We start from the raw sequence: 20,243 nt of genomic DNA on the forward strand, positions 1-20,243 counted from the left end.
GTCCACATCTTTTTCCCCCCGAAGTTCAAAGCTTTCGCTCCCATGTGAGATGCTCATGGACAATGGACCCTCTAAACTGCACTGCACTGCACTGGTCTAAAACAAACGTAAAAGATTTGTCAAAGGTTAAAAAGGGTTTTCGCAGGTGGGTGGGTTCGCGCTAGAGAGACAGACAACTGGAGCTTCGAGAGTAAAAAGGAAATTTCAAAATGGAAAACTTCGTTCCTTTTTTCACACGGAGAGAGGGGAGGGTAAAAGCTGGAGAGGTTTTTGCTTTTGCCCTTTTGTGGGTGGTAGTAGCTATTTTATATAACCTGGTACCATGCTATCACGTTCGCTCTGTCGACACATCCCTGTTCCTTCCACATTGTCTTCCTCCCCTTCCACTACACCTCACCCCCCATCTGGGGTTTTCACTTTCTCTTGACACTTTTTTGAGGCGTTTAGCAATCTTTCAGCTGTGTGGGGTAACACCCAATAAAGTTCCCGGCTTTATTGATCTCCACTTGATCTTGCTCCCGAAGATTGATTGAAAAGGTGCTTTCCTTTGCTTTCTGCTCTGCTGCTCTCCTTTCCTTCCTCTCGTCACCCCATCCACCCTCCATTTCCCACTTCAACTCTTGCACAGTGCCTTATCTTTGTTGTTGGTACCCCCACTTATTTTCTACCTTTTGGGATACTGTCATTTCCTAGTGTCTTCCCTGCTTTCACTGGTTTGTGGGTGTTTGGGTATGCTCTGAGTTAGCTTGTGCTTAGATTTGTGCTGTGCTAGTTGCTCTCTCTCTCTGATTGAGTGGGGTTCTTTCTTTGTATTGATCAAGAAGAGCAGGGGTTTTTCCAGAAGCAGTGAACAGTGAGAAGAGAAAATGGCGGGAGGTGGAGGAGCAGCAAAGTCAGATGAGCCAGCGCCACACCCACCAAAAGATCAGCTGCCCAACATTTCATACTGCATAACTAGTCCTCCTCCATGGCGTGAGTGTCTTTACAGTGAAAAGTTTGAGCTCTTTTTCTGGCCCTCGGATCTCCTTTTTTTTTTTTCCCAAGTTAAGTATTAGTTCATAAAATTATCTTGTGCTTCAGGGGATGATTCTGCCGATCTGATGTGGTATATCTGAAGGAGGCTTGCTTGTGTTCTTTTGTCTGGTGCTGTGAATATTCTACGCCTGTTTTTAATTGTTGAAAGTAGCTTTTTTGAAAAATTCTCTTTCAGGTGCCGGATACCCACTTTAGAGTTGGGAAATGCTTTTAGCAAAAGAAAATTGCGCTCACCGAAAATTCCAGGACTTATTGACGGGAGCGCAAACTTTCTCTTTTAATTTTAACGAGCAATTAAATTTATTTAGAATTGCTATTATTTTGATGAGCAGCTTGATGGTGATTTGGGTCCTTAACTTTTCCCCTTTTTGCTTCTTTTTCCTTAAATTTTTGTGTCATAAAGTTCTGCTTCGACTGATATTCTTCAACGATTCTTCGATTCTCCGTGGGTGCCACTCGATGCATTCTCTTTTCATTGTCATTTGTTTAGGGACTTGCTGTCAATCTGTCCTCGGAGTCCGTATGAACTTGCCAACGCAGGCTGAGCGTTCTTTATTTCTAAAGCATGATATTCTTCATTTGTCCCATTTCTTTGTCTTTGATCGAGACTAACAATATTTGTGAAATCTATGTGTTGACGTGTCTTGTGTGTCTAATACAGCGGAAGCAATTCTCCTCGGCTTCCAACACTTTCTGGTGATGCTCGGCACATCAGTCATCATTCCCACTGCCCTTGTCCCCCAGATGGGAGGTAGAAATGTAAGATGATATTATGGTTGTAAAAGGCAAATGTGTTAACCTAATGCTGCACCAACTCAAGTTTAAATAATTGGCTTTGTGACTCATCAACCGCCTCTGATACAGGAAGAGAAGGCGGAAGTCATCCAGACGCTACTTTTTGTTGCTGGCATCAACACATTGCAGCAAACGTTGTTTGGGACCCGACTACCTGCTGTAATAGGAGGGTCTTATACCTTTGTCCCAACCACGATATCAATCATCCTCGCTGGTCGATTCAGTGATAATTCCGACCCTGTAGATGTACTGTCACTGAACCTTATTTACTTCTATCTGACATCTTCACGTGATTTCTGAACTGACTGTGAACTACCTTGATGCTCCTTTTAATCTTTGCATTGCCGTATCATCTATATCCATCCAGTAACCTGATATCACATGTTTAAAGTTTCCACTGAACTTATAGCTTGCAAGATATACAATCTGGATAGCTTTTACTAGAAATATTTGGATTAGTATCGGTCATAATGTGATTGGCATCAATGCTATATGTGGTTCTAATTTCAAGTTCAAAAACTGTGTTTTCTATTTTTGCCAGAGATTCAAGAAGATTATGCGAGCAATACAGGGTTCACTTATTGTCGCTTCTACTCTTCAGATTGTGCTTGGCTTCAGTGGCCTTTGGCGGAATGTTACAAGGTCAGTTTAACTAAATGAAGAAAAGAACTTCAATTTGGCGGATGTCCTACTTTGACTTGGGCTTGCAATTTTTTTATAAGTGTATCATTCTATCAAACTTCAATACGACACTTCCTCAACCAAAATAGTACTCCCTCTACTGAACATGTTGGAATGTGGGATAGTGCAAGCTTAATTAATGCACTTGATGTGGCTATCATGAACACCGCTTACTTTTGCTTCAGTCTAAGCTATAGCTGAGCTGACTGAGATAAAATAAGTCTTATGGCACTAGCTATGCTGTTAACTCAGGCTTGATGATTGGATAAGTTTTCTGCATTGACGGTCATGTTAACTTGTAATGATTTCTTTTGTTCTGTCCCGCCTCCAGGTTCTTAAGCCCATTATCGGCTGTCCCATTGGTAGCACTAGTAGGCTTTGGTCTCTATGAGCTAGGCTTTCCTGGTGTAAGTAATATTTGCTACAAATTTGGGACATATTCATGTGCCGAAAGCACTGCGTTGTTAACTATTCTAATGTTCTATCTTTAAATGTCAGGTCGCCAAGTGTGTGGAGATTGGACTTCCAGAGCTTGTCATCTTGGTGTTCGTTTCACAGGTATGATGTGCACAGTGATCTCATTATTGTCATGGTTACTGTGATTTTTACCATGGGTCGTTATACTTTAGCTGAATTGGTTATTGTGAATGATTGTTTTGCAGTATCTGCCTCATGTGATTCACTCAGGAAAACATTTATTCGACAAATTCGCGGTCATATTCTCAGTTGTGATTGTCTGGATTTATGCTCACCTGCTTACCGTTGGAGGGGCTTACAATGACGCAGCACCAAAGACGCAAGCAAGCTGCCGAACTGATCGTGCTGGGCTTATAGATGCTGCTCCATGGTAACTTTGCGTATTTTGATATTTCTGCTCTGGTTTTATCAGTTCCTGAAGGATCCTCATATCTCTTATAAAGAATGTTGATGCGACTTTTAGGCTCGCTTTCTTTCATGCAAAACATTATGTTGAAAAGACATGTTTGACTGTTTTCATGTTGTTGTTGATAATATACCTACTTCGGATCAAGGGGAAATGTGTGCACAAAGTTCGCTAAAAGACTTTGTGGAATACGATAAGTGTCCTCCTGCTACCCATGGGTAGCTCTTGTACTACAAGGTCGAAATTGATTTCTGCTGTTCCCCTTTCTGTTTTTTGGTTGGTCAGGAAAGAATGGCAAGAGAAAGCATTTTTCGGGCACTTACTGAATATTGGTTAAAAAAAATTTTACCTTTTTTGAATGGAAGAGATATTTCACGGATGTAATTGCGATTTTGGATACTTGTCTTCTAAATGAGCTCTTTTCATATATGGATTGGCAATCCCTTGGTGCCAAGGCAATTTCCCCTACTTATAAAAGAAAAAGATAAAAAAGAGTAATTTTCTGATGCATTAAGCGCTACTCCACTCTAGTATATACTTTGAAGCCTTGCATGCTACCTTCGCATGCATTGAGTACTAGCACATATAGCCTTTCAGCCACTATTATGATTGATGACTTGTGTCTGCAGCTTCCATAACTGGCAAAGTACAGATTTCACCCTTTTCTATCTGCATTATCTCTCATTGATAGCTACTTTTGACTTTCAATGATGATAGATATGTTAATATTTCTAGCATCTAGGTGTCAGTCGTGACAATTTCTTATTGATGAGCCTTTTATGTGGGAGAAGTACATGTAATTTTAATTAACTAAGCAGATCCCACTCTTACTCTTAGGTCTTCTAAGGGAGGACTCCTCTCAGACGAAACTTTCCCCTTCGACATCATTCTCATTTTGCAAGAGCTGTCACATTTGATATGGGCTTGTTTGTTTAGAATTAAGTTTAAGTAAATAGTACTCTTTGCTTTCCCACCAAAATTTAAAATATTTTCCTAATTTCAAAATAATTAGAATCTACATGTCGACATTTGTATAGTGTGAGATTCAAACGCTTAGGATTAAAAAAATCAAAGTTTGTGCATCGCAATATTTAGATTAAGCAAAATGTAAAAGTCCATCTAGACATGTCCATAGTCACCGATATAGTGAAGATCTGTGTTGCTCATTCAGAAAGTGGAGTTCTCTCTGCTGTCGTATGATATTATCGCTCGAGACTAGGATCGTAGTCATATTGACTGGGTAAGTTTGCAGGATAAGAGTTCCATATCCATTTCAATGGGGAGCGCCTTCATTTGATGCTGGTGAAGCCTTTGCAATGATGATGGCTTCTTTTGTCGCTCTTGTGGAGGTTTGTTGTCATTCCTATTATTTTCCTATTTTTCATGCTTCTGAATCTGTGCGGTCATCCTCCAAGCTGAGTCGCATATTGCCTGATCCATGGGTTAGTGTGATGTTTTATTGACATGGGTTCCATCTAAGGTGGAGTTCCCATGTCAAAAAGAAAATCAATAAATGAGGTGTTGACGGCTTAATTCTTCTTATAGACTACTATCTCTGTTTCTTATCTTGTGTGGTCTAAAATTAGTTGAGTATTAATGAGTATAATGCAAAAGTCCTTGAATTGCATGCATCACTTCAATGCAAGCAGTCGACTGGTGCTTTCATGGCGGTGGCAAGATACGCGAGCGCAACCCATTTGCCTCCATCTGTTCTCAGCCGCGGTGTTGGTTGGCAGGTAATTGGAACGCTTGTCGTTTTCTCTTCTATAGCTGTTGCTGAACAATGTGAGTTGTGGCACTTGGCAAGTTGAGTTCTCATAGATACTAACATATGAGCTCTCTTTTGAATATAAGTCCATTGTTGGGATCCTTGGATTAATTGTCCAAACCATCCTTATAAATCCATGTGCTGATACGTGGGAAAGAGGGGAAATTGGATAATTATCTTTCATGATACCTGAGAATACTAAAGTAGTGCATGCTTTCCACTGGTTTCACTTTAGCTGTCACTGAACTGGTTTAGGAGAGAGAGATTACATTTGTTATTTCCGGTCTAGCCTTTCTTAGGAATACCCTGGCTCCCTCTAGGGATAGCTTGCTTACAGAAATGCAGCTTCTAGTGGTTTTCAAGTTATTGTCTCAGTCGCCTAATGTCTAAATCTTTCTTCAGGGAGTCGGCATTCTGATCTCTGGCCTGTTTGGAACTGTCAATGGCTCCTCCGTATCAGTGTAAGTCTTCAATCAGGAAGGAAATATCCTATGAACATGATAAAGAATTGAATTGGCCCATCAGCTGTACATTTCTCTTCTGGTTTCCCTGCAGAGAAAACGCTGGGCTTTTGGCCTTGACACGTGTCGGTAGCAGAAGGGTCGTGCAAATATCAGCTGGGTTCATGATTTTCTTTTCCATTCTAGGTGCGTCAGTAAACCCCCGCTAAAAAATATTAACTTAAATCTTCAGTTGGATTTTGTTCTTATTGCCGGTTTGTTGGACTGTGCAGGGAAATTTGGAGCCGTCTTTGCTTCAATACCTGCGCCCATCGTTGCCGCCTTATACTGTCTGTTCTTTGCATATGTGGGTAAGGTCCATACGTAGCACTTCAATGAGCAGCTCGCAGCTCCCGGTTAATGCTGCTTGATATAATAAATGATCTTGATTTTTAACTTGCCTCGCATGCATGTTCAGGTTCTGTGGGACTAAGCTTTCTTCAGTTTTGCAACCTCAACAGCTTTAGAACAAAGTTCATATTAGGGTTCTCAGTCTTTATGGGCTTGTCCATTCCACAATACTTCAACGAATATACGGTAATCAACGGATATGGTCCAGTTCACACTGGAGGCAGATGGGTATGCAAAGACTTTGATAACTCTATCCATTTTCCCTCCCTTTATGCTCATTAAGTAAATATTTCACTCCCTCCCTTAACGAATACTATATGCCCGTTTCTCCTGACAGTTCAACGATATAGTCAACGTTCCCTTATCTTCGGAGCCGTTTGTTGCTGGATGCTTAGCGTATTTCCTCGATAACACGTTGCACCGAAAGGATGGCGGTGTGAGGAAAGACAGGGGCAAGCACTGGTGGGACAAGTTCCGGTCCTTCAAGGGCGATACGAGAAGCGAAGAGTTCTACTCCTTGCCTTTCAATCTGAACAAATACTTCCCATCGGTGTGAGTCATCATACCGCGGTGCCAAGTACCTCCCCTACCCCCATCAGAACGTTGTCAAAAGCTAGTCGATCACTGTGTAATCACGCCGTAGTTTGTTGCGTTAGGATCTCACGGCAAGGTTATGATATAAGTAGTCCATCCTCTATAGGAATTCCAAAACATTTATTTCATTGCTTTCTTTTTGGTAGTAACGTGTAAATTAAGTGGGAGAAGTGGTTTTGAAGCTGCAGTGAAGTGATTTGGTGTTGCATTCTCTCTGCTCTTTCTCTCTTCCCATATGTACACCTATGAAAAAATGCAATTCTTCTTGCTTTTCTATTGTACTAATGCAGTGTTAAACTCACTGAATATAATTTCTATTTGACTTTGCAGAACCCACTAAGTGCCCTGCATATTTTTCTCCAAAATTTAGACAAATCCATGGGAAATTGCAAATGTGCAGAACTCCCAGACTACCAAAATCAACACAAATTCTCGATGAGTGATAATGCAAGGTCCCCCAGAATCATTCTACTTGCAGTTTTTGAGGAGGGAGAGAGAGAGAGAGTAATGGGACCAAGAAATGTTGCTGTCATACCATTAAATTCCAATGAAAAGGAGAAGAAGTTGGATGCTGCCCACAGGGTTTTGAATACCAAAATCCAGGTACATATAAACAACCAACAAGTTGGACAATTCCATGTATATTTATGTGGCTGTCCTGATACTCCACCAAAGAAAGCATAGATCTTTCCCTGATATATTAATATCGGTAGTCCCCCCCCCCCCCCACCAATTGCAATTATCTTCTTTCTTCTGTAAACCAATTCAAACAAAGAAATGAGAAAGCTACACAAATTCAAGGTGGGAGGGGAAGCTCATAGTGCCAAACAAACACTTCATGTGGCCCCAATTGCTTTTGACATCAAGCCATGTTGTGATTTTCAGGTCCCGGGTCAATTAGAAGTTTTGCATAGCCTTCATATCAAGAAGAAAGTCCTACTGGTGCCACGTAGAGAGTCTCAAGAAGAAAATTCAGGAAATGACAAAAAGCTTAGAAATAAGCGTACTAAAAATCCTAAACTTGTCACGAAAGTACAACCAAATCATAAAATTTGTCAAGTTTGTGCAATCAAGTCCTAAAATTTTTTTAACATTTTCCGTTTGTCAAGTTGGACATAGTTAATGGAATGACTTGATTGCACCAACTCGACAAGTTCTAAGATTTAATTGCACTCTTTAAAAATTTTAGTACCCAATTTTATTTTCGTGACAAATTTTAGAACGTTCTGAAAAAATGAATTCCACTGCATTAGATTAAACCCAAGTAGAATAATTTATGCCCAGGCACCTTCCCCAGCCCTATAAGGAAGGCAATCCTCGAGATCATAGATTCATCAGGCTAAGGTTACTGCTTCGGACGAACTAGGGAAGTGCTGCGCCATCTCAGGTAAGGGCTAAGTAGGGCCGAATTGCGTACCAGTGAATGTACGCTTGTCCCAAAAGCACATGAGTGGAAGAGCACGAGGGACAGAAGAAACAACAGGGGAGTGAGGTTTCGTAGCCAGGGCAGCCTTTTCTCTCGCCGACATTGGAGAGTGCATGGGAATGTACCAGGTGAATTATTTAAAGAATCTGCAAGAGTCAAAGCTGCATCATTTCACGGGCCACTGTTGAAATCAAAGATTAAATGAAATAATTTACACTGATTTGGTTAGCGGGCCACTCCTTAAAAAGAGAGAAGAAAACAGAGCAAGGGCGTACGGCTTCTCGAGAGGAGAGACCAGCTTCACGTGCGGGTTTGTAGGGGGGGTGGTGGTTTCAAGATTCGAGAACGTGGTGATTCTGCAGACTACTGTGGAATTCCAAGATTTGCGAAACCCTAGAAGCAAGGAGGAAGAAGAAGAAGAAGCAAAGCTGTTGCTTGCACATTCCACCCCACTCGCTCATCAATCTTGTGGGTGTACGAAGAAGATTCAGATCCACCCGTTGATCGATGTGACGAACTTATGTAATCAAATCACTAAAATCTTCTGTAGTACTTAGTACGTTTCTTTGAATTTACGGGTCTTTTTGGAGATCACGAACATCTGAATTCAAGCCGATGTAATCGTGTGCGCAGCATTGCAAGTTGTGACTGGGCGTGCAAATGGTCGCTAGCTTGTGTGGTCAGCAAGAGAGCTCTATGTTAGGATGTTCGACCCTCGTGAAATAGGTCTAATCGTCGTATCGTATTAAAGTGGCGTAATTTTATATTGTTTACTAATTTTATGGAGAAGAAAACGAGACTATGCAAAATATTATACTATCTAAACATTTCTTTGAATTTACGTGTCTTCTTTAAGACTACGATATTGGAAGTCAAGCCGGGGGATTGTGTACATGGGATCGTAAATTGTAACCCGGGTGTGCAAACGATTGTCAGCTCGTGTGGTAAGTAAGAGAGCTCCTAGTTAGGAGGTTCGATTTGCATGAAACGAGTCTAATCGTCTAACTGTGTTAAACTGGCATGATTTTGTATTGTTTCCTAATTTTATGGAGAAGAAAATGAGACTAAGCAGAATATTTTATTTGAGGGAAAAGGAGATTTGGGTTAATCTTATCACGGAAATATATAATATATATTATATATATAAATTTTGTAAGTCTTTCTGGGCAAGTGGAGATTTCAAATAATATGACAAAAACCTAGGAGTTGGCTCAACAATATGAAAGACTGACTTGTGTTGAACGGAAGTGGGGCTGAAATTTAATGTGTTTATATCTCCAAAGTCAATATCACAATGAATTCGATACATACGTATCGCGACACGTGTCATTCATCGGGACCACTGCTTCCACAATGATCATTAGCCATTTTCTTCGAGCCCACATCTCAATCTGTCACACATTTTTACGGTTGTCCCGTCAGTGCCCACCGACACCACCACCATTTCCGTGGCCACCGCCGCTGCCGCCACCATCGCACCACCACTAATTCCACTCGACCACCAAACTGCTAGCTCCCCGTTCCACGACCGATTCACTCGAACTTCTTATATGCCCCTTTATAAACATGGTCACTATATCGAACCACGCGCCGCATGTATTAAGCACATCCTCATCAACTTAAGTTATGATAACAAAATTTCCCCTTATAGTAACTGATTAAATTGCACGTGGCTAAAACATACTTAACGATTTTAATTTTGCATTTAGCAAATTACAGGGATGTCAACGGATCGGTTTGATGAAGTCGGGTCACCACGATACTCGACCCGAAACAGATATAAAGGGATGACGTGCTTTAAACATGAACCAGAAAAAAAAAAAGTAGCACACACTACTTAGATTTTCAAAACAAAGTAGTGTGAAAAGGCTGATCAAAGATTGGAGACCACACCATGATCACAGAACAAGAGCTTTTGGAGAATTTCACAGGTGGAGGCAGGCAGCAAACTTTTTCTTACCAGCCCCCAAAAAAAAAAAAAAAAAAAAAAAAGTGGTGAGGTGAGATCTCATCAGAGGGACAGAAATTCTGACACAGCAGAAGGGGGCCCCACCGGAGATCGATGATCTGTAGGTTCTGTCGCCATATCGGACGACCCAGCATGGGACCCTATCATGGTCCCCCACGCACGGGGAAAAGTAGGAAAAAGAAAATATCATTAAAAAGGAAAAGGAATCATATGGTTCGACCCTTTGGTCTCATTTAATGTCCAATTTGCCTAATCGATGTCTCCCATAAATCCCTGTCGCCTTCACTTTCACTTTCACCCCCACCCCCCAACAAACATTTTCCTCTTTTTCAAAAAAAATCAAACTTGGTCTGAACCCAAAAAAAAAAAAAATTTCAAAGTTGGAGGTCAAAAATGGCAGAAACAGCGGAAAAAAAGGGGCGGAGAAATTTAATTTTTTGGGGCGAAAGCCATCAGAAAATATCACGAATTTGTATTCATGTGACATATTTATCATCGTTAAAAATCCACCTACATTGGCGTTAGAAAGCAAACGTTGTTGACATGGCGCTCGCGTAGTTGAAGTGAAATAAAAACGACGTTGTTTTGATTGAAAAATCATTTGACGGAACATTGAAAGTGGATAAATGCATCACATGAGTATAAGTTTGTGGTTTTTTATATCGTAAAAAAAAAATCGAGGGAAAATGTGTCATAGTGAGCATGATTTAGAGTTTTTGATGTGACAAAAGAAATTCATAGTAAACGTGTCACGGCAAGACTAAAAGGAATATGCCGATGTGGGGCCCACTGCCGACGTCACTAATTGAAAAGAAAAATGGGGGCCGAGATTTGTTGGGATATTATATGAGTTTCGTGACACGGATTCTCGAATCGAAACGAATTACTACTATAAGGATTAGAATAATCGTAATATATAAACATGGGTTACATGTCGGCATCGCATATATAAATTTTGTATAATTGTCGAAATCGTCAGGTTGAGATAATGTAAAGTAGTGAAAGGACAAAAGAAGGGTCGTTCCATTCGTGGGTGCTTGCGCCTTTTAAGGTAAACTTAACGTTGAAGGTCTTCCCACGTCAAATTGGATCCAATTTAATATTACTGAGACAAAAAAAAAAATAGATCTAAATATCCAACCAAAAAAGAATCCAATAGGTAAATGATTTAATAATGATTTGCTATTAATAGAGCGAAAAAAAAAAACTAGCTAACTCATAATATTTCTCGAGGAGTAAAAAAGAAAATGGGTTCATACCACGAAAAACCCCAAACTGGTACATCCGTGACAAATTTACCCCAAACTAATTTTTTGACAGCGAAAAACCCAAAACAGGTACACTTGTGACAAATTTATCCTCTATTAGTTTCCGTTAAAGTTTATGGTTAAATTATTGAGTTGGATGACACGTGACAGTTGATGGATGTACCGGTTTGGGGTTTTACCCCTCTATTTATCACAGGTTCACTAATTTGGGATTTTTCATGGTATTAATCCGATTTAATGAAGGGTAAATTTATCATAAGTGTACCGATTTAAGGTTTTTAGTGGTCAAAAAATTAGTTTGAGGTGTCAGAGGTGTACCAGTTTAGGATTTTTCGTGATCGAAAAATTAGTTCGGGATAAATTTATCACAGATGTTAGTTTAGGGTTTTTCATGGTATTAACCCAAAAGAAAAATACAATAACTATTTTAATAGGGACTAGCAACAAGGGCATTTTTACAAATTCAATAAATCAATAAAGGTAATCACTCATGTATGATTTTTAATAATTCTTTATATTTGGATTATATTCGAAATTTTATTATGGGCAAATTCCAAATAAGGGCCCGACATGGAATGATTTTCTCCAATGAGGGCCTAAAGTGGAGTTCGTTTCAAATAAGGGTACGAAGTGGCTAAATAATTCTCAAATAAGCTCAGCTGGCGAGCATTTAATTTTTCGCTGACATGCTCAGGTCCTTATTTGAGACTGACTTGTCTACTTCGGGCTCTTATTTGAAACTAACATGTCCACTTCAAATCATTATTCGAACCAATGTTTACTTTGGACTATCTTTTGCTATTAATAGAGCGAAAAAAAAAAACTAGCTAACTCATAATATTTCTCCAGGAGTAAAAAAGAAAATGAGTTAATACCACGAAAAACCCCAAACTGGTACGTCCGTGACAAATTTACCAAAAACTAATTTTTTGACAGCGAAAAACCCAAAACAGGTACACTTGTGATAAATTTATCCTCTATTAGTTTCCGTTAAAGTTTATAGTTAAATTATTGAGTTGGATGGCACGTGACAGTTAATGGATGTACCAGTTTGGGGTTTTACCCCTCTATTTATCACAGGTTCACTAATTTGGGATTTTTCATCGTATTAATCCGATTTAATGAAGGGTATATTTGTCATAAGTGTACCGATTTAAGATTTTTAGTGGTCAAAAAATTAGTTTGAGGTGTCAGAGGTGTACCAGTTTAGGATTTTTTCGTGATCGAAAAATTAGTTATGGGTAAATTTATCACAGATGTCAGTTTACGGTTTTTCATGGTATTAACCCAAAAGAAAAATACAAGAACTATTTCTATAGGGACTAGCAACAAGGGCATTTTTACAAATTCAATAAATCAATAAAGGTAATCACTCATGTATGATTTTTAATAATTCTTTATATTTGGCTTATATTCGAAATTTTATTATGGGCAAATTCCAAATAAGGGCCCGACGTGGAATGATTTTCTCCAATGAGGGCCTAAAAGTGGAGTTCGTTTCAAATAAGGGTATGAAGTGGCTAAATAATTCTCAAATAAGCTCAGCTGGCGAGCATTTAATTTTTCCAGTTGACATGCTCAGGTCTTTATTTGAGACTGACTTGTTTACTTCGGGCTCTTATTTGAAACTAACATGTCCACTTCAGATCTTTATTCGAACCAATGTTTACTTTGGACCATCTTTTGAGAAATTGATCACACTTCAAATCTTTATTTGAAATTTTCCCTTTTACTGAGAAAGTAAAAGTACTCTTTACCCTAAAAAATCTGAACAAAAATGCCTGATTCTGTGATCCAGTCGAATTCATTAAAAGCCATAACTTTAAAAGGGATGATTGGAGCATAAGATCATTACTTTTGCGCGATGTTCACAGATCGATCACTCGAGTGCCATAAACTTTTTGGAAAAACGTTCATCACGAGTGCCGGAAATCTGATGCAGCACAGCACTTAAGGCGAACAATTCCAACACTCAAGGCGAACCTTTTTTCAAAAGTTACGGCAAGTTACAACCGCAAAAGGAAAAAGAAAAAGAAAGAGATAAGAACACCACCACAACAAGGAGAAAAAAGATAAAGAAACTAGCCAAAGATGAAGGGTACATACAGGTTTCCCTCTTTTACCTTACAGGTTTCAAGAAGGAAAGAAGGAAAGGAAAGGAGGAAAGGGTTTTGCTTTTTCTATTTCTGGGCAGGTTTCAAATTCACTGAATCCCCAAAATCCAAGAAAAAGGCAGGGGGCAAAGGAAATTACTTTTGTGACTTTCCGCGGCGTGCGAGTGAGAAAAGGGAGAAGGATATATTTAATTTTAGGAAACAACAACGACAACAACAACATAATTGTGGGCATTGGACGAAAACTGGGTGCGTGTTAACCTTCCCCCATTTCACGAAATCTTTTCGGTGAAAACGACGTAAACGGTTCCTAAATTTTGATCCAATGTAAAATGTAATCGCTGAACTTTTAATTTATTCAATTTGATCCATCAACTTTAGCCTAATGCATAATGTCTTCCCAGAATTTTTAATTTATTCAGTGCGATAACTTGAAAAGAGTTTAGGGATCACGTTACGTATTGAGCCAAAGTCAATGGACTATTCGTGTGATTATCTCGTATCTTTATAATTATTGCTTTCTGAAAAAGCCTTTTGGAACGTTGGAGAAAATTAAGAAAAGGAAAGTCCTTTTTTTTATTTTATGTGAGTGAGAGAAGCGAAGCCACCACGCGCGACACCCACTTATGTTGTTGGGACTCGGGACTTTGCCTGTGATGTAATAAGTGGGGCCCTGCTCCCACCACGCGCCACGCATGGCCCAATATTGCATTAACAAGATCCCCCCTCTATTTTGTAGATTTAATTTTATTTCGCAATCAAGTAAATTGAATTTCAATTTTACATGAAATTGCAAAAAACCATCTTGAAGTTTATACTTACATGCCAAAAATCATTCTTCGCTCTTAAAAAACTTTGATTTGTATCTTCTTCGAATTGAAAGAATACATCCCGCTCGGTCACACCATGGGCTTTCTCTCTCTCCCAACCCCTCGTAGTGACTGCCGTTGTTGCTCGACGCCGCCTCCGATCCCCGTCGCCCCCAACAACCCACCCTCTCTCTTCTCTCTTGCAGAACTCGCGACTTGCAACCACGAGAAGTCAAGCTTACACAAGCCCCGAGCTTGACTAGGGATGGACTCGCATGAGAAGCGAGCTTAGCCCTGATTTGTAGGTTTTTGTTTGATGAATGGCAGTTTGGAAAGAAAAATGGCAATTTCTGAAAATAAATTGGGTTGTAAGTATGCAAATTGGTATGAAAGTGGAAACCTCGGGATCTGAGTTGTAGGTTTTAAAAGTAAATTGATATAAAATTGTAACAAAATTAAACAGGAGGTGAGGTAAGGACTATAGAATCTCTTCAAGGCAATTAATTCTTGCTAATGAAGCTTTACATATTTATGAACCATGCTTCCCAATATATAACACCTCGAACATGTTTATACAAACAAGACTCAATTGAACTTTTGCTCGGACCGACGCACTTAGAGATTTAACCAAAGAGACAAATTGAAGAGAAGATATTCTTTATATGACTTTGAACAAAGAGATTGAAACAAATTTCTAAGCACGGAAACGTTGTGTATCTTGTGTCAAATGAAGAATAGTTGATTTCAATTTATAGAGTTCGAAAGGACATGATACAAAGAGACGTGTTTTTTTTATTCGGTTAATACCACGAAAAACCCTAAACTGGTACATTTATGACACATTTACCCCAAACTATTTTTTTGACCATAAAAAACCCCAAACTGGTACACCTGTGACAATTTTACCATGAACTATTTTTTTGACCACAAAAAACCCCAAACTGGTACACCTGGGACAATTTTACCCTGAACTTACCAAAAAAAACCCCAAACTGGTATATATGTGACAATTTTAACCTGAATTAAAATTTTAAATTTTTTTTTTCTAATTTTTATTTATTTTTTATTCTTTTCTTTTCTTTTTTTTTTTTTTTCATCTTCAGACCCTGGCCGGTCGACGGTCTAGCGACCGGCCAGAGGCGGAAGCTAGCGAGGGCCGCCCTCGCCGGCGTCGGGCGAGGGCCGCCCTCGCCCACCCAGGGCAAGGGCGACCCTCGCCGTGCTCGGGTGAGGGTGCCCTCGCCGGATCACGGCGAGGGCGACCCTCGCTGCGTCGGGCGAGGGCCGCCCTCGCTAGAATCGGGCGAGGATCGCCCTTGCCCCGGGCGAGAGAGGACGGCCCTTGCCCGACGGGCGAGGGTCGCCTCGCCAGGATCCGGCTCGAGCGAGGGTCGCCCTCGCCAGATCCGGCGTCGGGCGAGGGCCGCCCGATGCCGGCGAGGGCAGCCCTCGCCGGCTTCGGCCTCTGGCCGGTCGCCGGACCGACGACCGGCCAGAGGTTGAAGGTGAAGGAAAAAAAAAGAAAAGAAAAGAAAAGAAAAAATTCAAAAAAATTCAAAAAAATAATATTAAAAATTAGTTCGGGGTAAAATTGTCACATGTGTACCAGTTTATGGTTTTTGTGGTATGTTTGGGGTAAAATTGTCACAGGTGTACCGGTTTAGGGTTTTTTATGGTCAAAAAATAGTTTGAGGTAAATGTGTCACAAATGTACCAGTTTAGGGTTTTTTGTGGTATTAACCCTTTTTTATTTAAAAAATACAAAGAACACCAACGCAAAAAAACTGCATGCAGTTGAGTAGAGCGCCCTACTTTCTGTCATGTCAACGCTGCGGCGCTATATATAGTCAGTTCTCCCGGCTTTGTTTCACAACAACCCCGGCTTTGCAATGTCGTCTCCAAGTGCCGTGGTGCCACGGATTCTGTTTTACTCACTTTTGTTTAGCCATTGATCCATATTTACAACAAAAATTTCGACTGCGAACTCTTCGCATCCTATTTCAATTCTTCATGCATCTTTAGCTCTAACCATTATTGTTTTACACGAGTATTTTACACCTTGAAAAATATGGGAGAAAATTATCAAAATTTATCACACTGAAGTTATCTGAAGTGAACCACTGGGGTTTGTCCCAGTGGCCACCCTTTCTATTTGGGAAAGGAGAGGTGAGGAGTTCGAATTCCCGCATTTTCAAGGGGCTAGGGTGGGGACGTGTAGTTTCAGATGTGGGCTTCGACTCTCACGTTCTGTATGAGATAGAATAAAAGTCCGAAAGTGAATTGAGAATTAGAGTAGGATCGGCAAAAAAAAAAAAAAAGTTATATGAAGTGAAGATCATTCGTCATAATCAAATGACGTAATGTGATACGTGTAGACATAATTGCGAAAAGCCAAAAAAAAATCAGCTAAAAAACTAAAAAAAAAGGAAAAGCAAAATCGACCTACGCGTTACAGTCTGCACAGTGCAACGTTTTCCCGTGTAAAACTGAAACTCGTAGTAACGTGTCTTTTGTTTATAATTTTATTTACTGATTTATTTATTCAATTTCGACCAATTATTTATTTATTTATTTAACAGCCGTTAAGTGTTGCGTAACTCCCCTTCCACGTGGCACGTCGCACAGTCTTCTATGCAACGGTGTTGACGGGTGACCGACCCACCCCCAAGAAGAAACCTATCAAGTACAAATAAATCGAATTTAAAAATATTAAAAAAAATATATTTTTCTAAAACTGATTGCTCATTTCGTTTGAAATAATCCATCGAAAAAGATGTCTTTATTATTAACGACAATTTATCTGTAAATATTTTCGTAAACAATGAAAATATCTTTCGTCTAATTTTTTTAATCATTAAGTTTTTACGTATACTAAACTTTTTGTTTCAACTATAAATACAAAAAAATTGGGACAAAAACCCTCAACTTTAGGTCCGATCCCAATTCTACTCTAGACTCTTTTTTTATTTCTTAAAAAATCACAAACTTTTACTATAATCCCAGATCTGCCCTTGTGTCAAAAAATCACCACCAATTTTTTTAAAAATTATCTCGATCGAGACCAGTTGGAGGTTCCCGCATCTTCACCAACACCCTCGCTTTCGTACGGGATAACAGCAGCCTCCCGACGTTGATAATCTCGAAGGAACCAGCAACGATTCCTGAACGCGGGATAGATTTGGGACTAAAGTAAATATTGCTAATTTTCTGTTAAATAAAAAAAAAATCCTGAATAGAATTGGAGTTGGACCTAGAAAGTCAGGTTTTTTTTTTTTTCCGCAAAAGGAATTATAGGCCCTAAAGCTGACACGCCATCATTTTCACATGTTGATCGAGTTTTTAACATTTTTCCATCGGGGCAATAACTTCAACCCAAGTCTCCACGCAAACGAGCCCACACACACACAAGAGGGGTATTGAAGAGGGCGGTGGTGGTGCGTCATTTTGTGTACCATCTTTCTGCATTTATTGTACTCAAAACGACTCTTCATTGCGATAGTGACCCCCCATTGATGCGTGTGCTGCTTGTGTGCAAGTGCAAAAATTAGGTTTACATTATGTCCGGATCAAGGTCCTTGATCGCACGCTCCAATACATTAGGATAACAATAGCCTTTACTTAGCTGCTTAATGAGCGTCGCGGAAGCTTCCTTGACACCGACGGATTAGTCGGTTTTGGCAAGTCGTGCTCGTTCAATATTTAGGTTTCGACGCGCTGCACTTTGATGCTTGCTCGTTCTCTTGATGCATACCGGAAGCAGGTGCTTTTTATGATCGCGTCATGTAATTGTTCGAGGTTGCGCGCTGGATGATGAAGAGATCAGGAGACGGCCACAAAGACATGGAAAGAGGAAAAAAAAAGAAACGAGCTTATCAAAACTAGTTTACTAAATGTATTTACATCGGACTAAAAGTGGAATCTAAATTAAGTGGGTCAAATTTAATAGGGATAATGACACAAGTAGTCCTTAAAATTTGGCCTAACGTGCAATTTGATCCATGAATTTTAAATTTGTTCAATATAGTCCCTGAACTAAACCCAATATGCAATGTCGTTCCCGAACTATTAATTTGTTCAATGCATTCTCTAGATTGTATGAAAATGTTCAATGTTGCCATTCCATTAATTCAAGTTCAAGGACAACATTGAATATTTTAATACAATTCAGGGACTAAATTGAACGTGTTCCAAACGTCCAAGTACGACATAACACATTTGACTAAAGTTCAGGGACCGCATCGAATAAATTTAAATGGGACTATAAGTTCGAAGACCTTCCATGTCATTTATCCGATTTAATAATCTTTTAAGGCAGTCTAATTAAATCAAGATTTTGATAAAGTCTGTGGTACATCTCCAAAATAACAAGTCAGGCCATTTACGTACTTGCCATTTGAAAAAAGTGGGTGGTAGCTATAAAGAGCCTTCATATTACTCTGCACCACCCTCCTTCTCCCCTTCTTCTCTCCCTTCCTTCTCCTCCTCTGTTCGTTCTCTTGCTCTTTAGCAGCCACCAAACACCGCACGGCCCTCCTCTGCCTCTGGAGTTCTGTAGCTGTTTTCCGTAGGAAGAAGCAGGGACAGGGACAGAGGCAGAGACAGAGAGAGGGAGAGAGATGGGGAATTGCCAGGCCATTGATGCGGCGACGCTGGTGATCCAGCACCCATGTGGGAAGGTGGACAAGCTGTACTGGCCCGTTTGCGCCGGCGAGATCATGAAGATGAACCCCGGTTACTACGTGGCTCTCCTCATCTCCACCGCCTTGTGTCCGCCGCAGCAGCCGCAGCCGCATAACAGCGCCGCTCATGCCAAGGAGAAATGCTCTGCCCCTGCTGCTGCCCCTGCCCCTGCCGCTGCCGCTGCCGCGGCGACCGATAGTAATTCTGTCCGCGTGACCCGCATTAAGCTTCTCCGGCCCACGGATACTCTTGCTCTTGGCCAAGTTTATAGGCTCATCACTGCCAAAGGTTCGAGTCACTGCCTACTCGTACACCCGATTCTTGTACCGGCCTCGTTTTGGTTCCGGAAATTGAGTGCGCCTAGTTGACTCCGTTTTTTCTCTCTCTGTGGCTTCAGCTGAACTGATGCCGAGTGTTTCTGTGTTTTTGTTCTCCTGTTCTGCAGAGGTTATGAAGGTTTTATCGGCTAAGAAGCATGCAAAGATGAGGAAGGGCCAGCATGAGATCAAGGTGGAGCATGAAGAGAAGCTGTCTTCATCTGGGCTGGAGATAATAGCACCAAGAAGATCTGATTCATCTGAAACGAGGAAAGAAAACCAGGTAGAAATTAAAAAAAGAAAAACAATGTCATCCCATTCTTCAGCGGACACATCAAGAAAATCTCCAACAAAAGAAAAGAAGAACCTTTTTCTGATTCCAGTTCAAAGTTTTGTTTTTTTTTTTTCTGGTTGATAACTTCTGGGTAATAACTTGTATGTGCCTGCAAAATTCTGCTTGAAGTAAGCTTTGAGTGAAGTACTACAACTCAAGAAAGTGTTAAATTCGTCCTTTCAGTCTCTTTCTCTTGTCAATGATAATCTGTTGATGTAATTCAGGTGGCGAGACATGAGAGACACAGGCAGAAGACAAGTACAGCATCAAGTAATTCAGCTGCCAACAGGCCAAAAACGTGGCAACCCTCGTTACAGAGCATCTCTGAGGCAGCAAGTTGAAGTTTTCTTCTGGATGTTTGACAGATATGATTGAAGTGTCTTGTGGGTTCTGATAACTCTGCTATATGCACTCAACGGGTCTTTCTTCGAATAGTGGAAATTCAGATGTTTCACAGAGAGAGAGAGAGAGAGAGAGAGAGAGAGTAAGAACTCATCTTGGAAGTGTTGATATTTGCCAAATCTTTGCTTGTATAGAGGGGAAAAAGATGAAGCAATCCCATGTAATCAATTTGCTGCTCTTCTTAATGAAATTTGGGCAGGATTACAATTGACAAAGATTGACTCAGAGCTTGGATGACATTATCTTCTACTGTTCTGTACTTTTTCATTACTCTCCTCAGGAGCCCATTGATTTAAATATTCTGATTCATGTCAGAA

At 40.2% G+C, this 20,243-nt stretch overlaps 2 protein-coding genes across 8 annotated transcripts; both read left to right on the top strand.

Annotated features, from left to right (window-relative positions):
* Positions 1-304: 304 nt before the first annotated feature.
* LOC115678818 (nucleobase-ascorbate transporter 6) lies at positions 305-6,939 on the top strand. 7 transcript variants are annotated; one of them, XM_030602266.2, is made up of 15 exons: positions 305-537; positions 822-972; positions 1,697-1,794; positions 1,900-2,076; positions 2,372-2,472; positions 2,843-2,918; positions 3,010-3,069; positions 3,174-3,358; positions 4,647-4,743; positions 5,044-5,130; positions 5,565-5,623; positions 5,718-5,809; positions 5,896-5,973; positions 6,081-6,241; positions 6,351-6,939. In XM_030602266.2, exons 2-15 carry the CDS (start codon positions 867-869, stop codon positions 6,567-6,569), a joined length of 1,596 nt encoding a protein of 531 aa, XP_030458126.1. In that variant the 5' UTR covers positions 305-537; positions 822-866; the 3' UTR covers positions 6,570-6,939. The 7 variants fall into 7 exon arrangements, with proteins under 7 accessions (XP_030458126.1, XP_056175065.1, XP_030458127.1 ...); XM_056319090.1 differs by having other exon boundaries at positions 825-972; XM_030602267.2 differs by having other exon boundaries at positions 830-972.
* Positions 6,940-18,618: 11,679 nt separating this feature from the next.
* On the top strand, positions 18,619-20,141 carry LOC115678923 (uncharacterized). The gene is made up of 3 exons (XM_030602434.2): positions 18,619-19,161; positions 19,319-19,473; positions 19,749-20,141. The coding sequence occupies exons 1-3, from the start codon at positions 18,810-18,812 to the stop codon at positions 19,863-19,865; spliced, it is 624 nt and encodes a 207-aa protein (XP_030458294.1). The 5' UTR covers positions 18,619-18,809; the 3' UTR covers positions 19,866-20,141.
* The last annotated feature ends 102 nt before the right edge of the window (positions 20,142-20,243 follow it).

Source organism: Syzygium oleosum, unplaced genomic scaffold (genome assembly GCF_021117445.2).
Source record: "Syzygium oleosum isolate NSW1041296 unplaced genomic scaffold, Sole_v2.1 Sole_v2.17, whole genome shotgun sequence".
Lineage (NCBI taxonomy): Eukaryota > Viridiplantae > Streptophyta > Magnoliopsida > Myrtales > Myrtaceae > Syzygium > Syzygium oleosum.

Bases quoted from the DNA above. Each gene is read 5' to 3' on its own strand.
- LOC115678818 (XM_030602266.2), top strand. From the start codon at position 867: ATGGCGGGAGGTGGAGGAGCAGCAAAGTCAGATGAGCCAGCGCCACAC. The intron at 5,974-6,080 runs GTAAGGTCCATA...ATGCATGTTCAG, and splicing joins TCTGTTCTTTGCATATGTGG to GTTCTGTGGGACTAAGCTTT. The intron at 6,242-6,350 runs GTATGCAAAGAC...TTCTCCTGACAG, and splicing joins TTCACACTGGAGGCAGATGG to TTCAACGATATAGTCAACGT.
- LOC115678923 (XM_030602434.2), top strand. From the start codon at position 18,810: ATGGGGAATTGCCAGGCCATTGATGCGGCGACGCTGGTGATCCAGCAC. The intron at 19,162-19,318 runs GTTCGAGTCACT...CCTGTTCTGCAG, and splicing joins TAGGCTCATCACTGCCAAAG to AGGTTATGAAGGTTTTATCG. The intron at 19,474-19,748 runs GTAGAAATTAAA...GATGTAATTCAG, and splicing joins AAACGAGGAAAGAAAACCAG to GTGGCGAGACATGAGAGACA.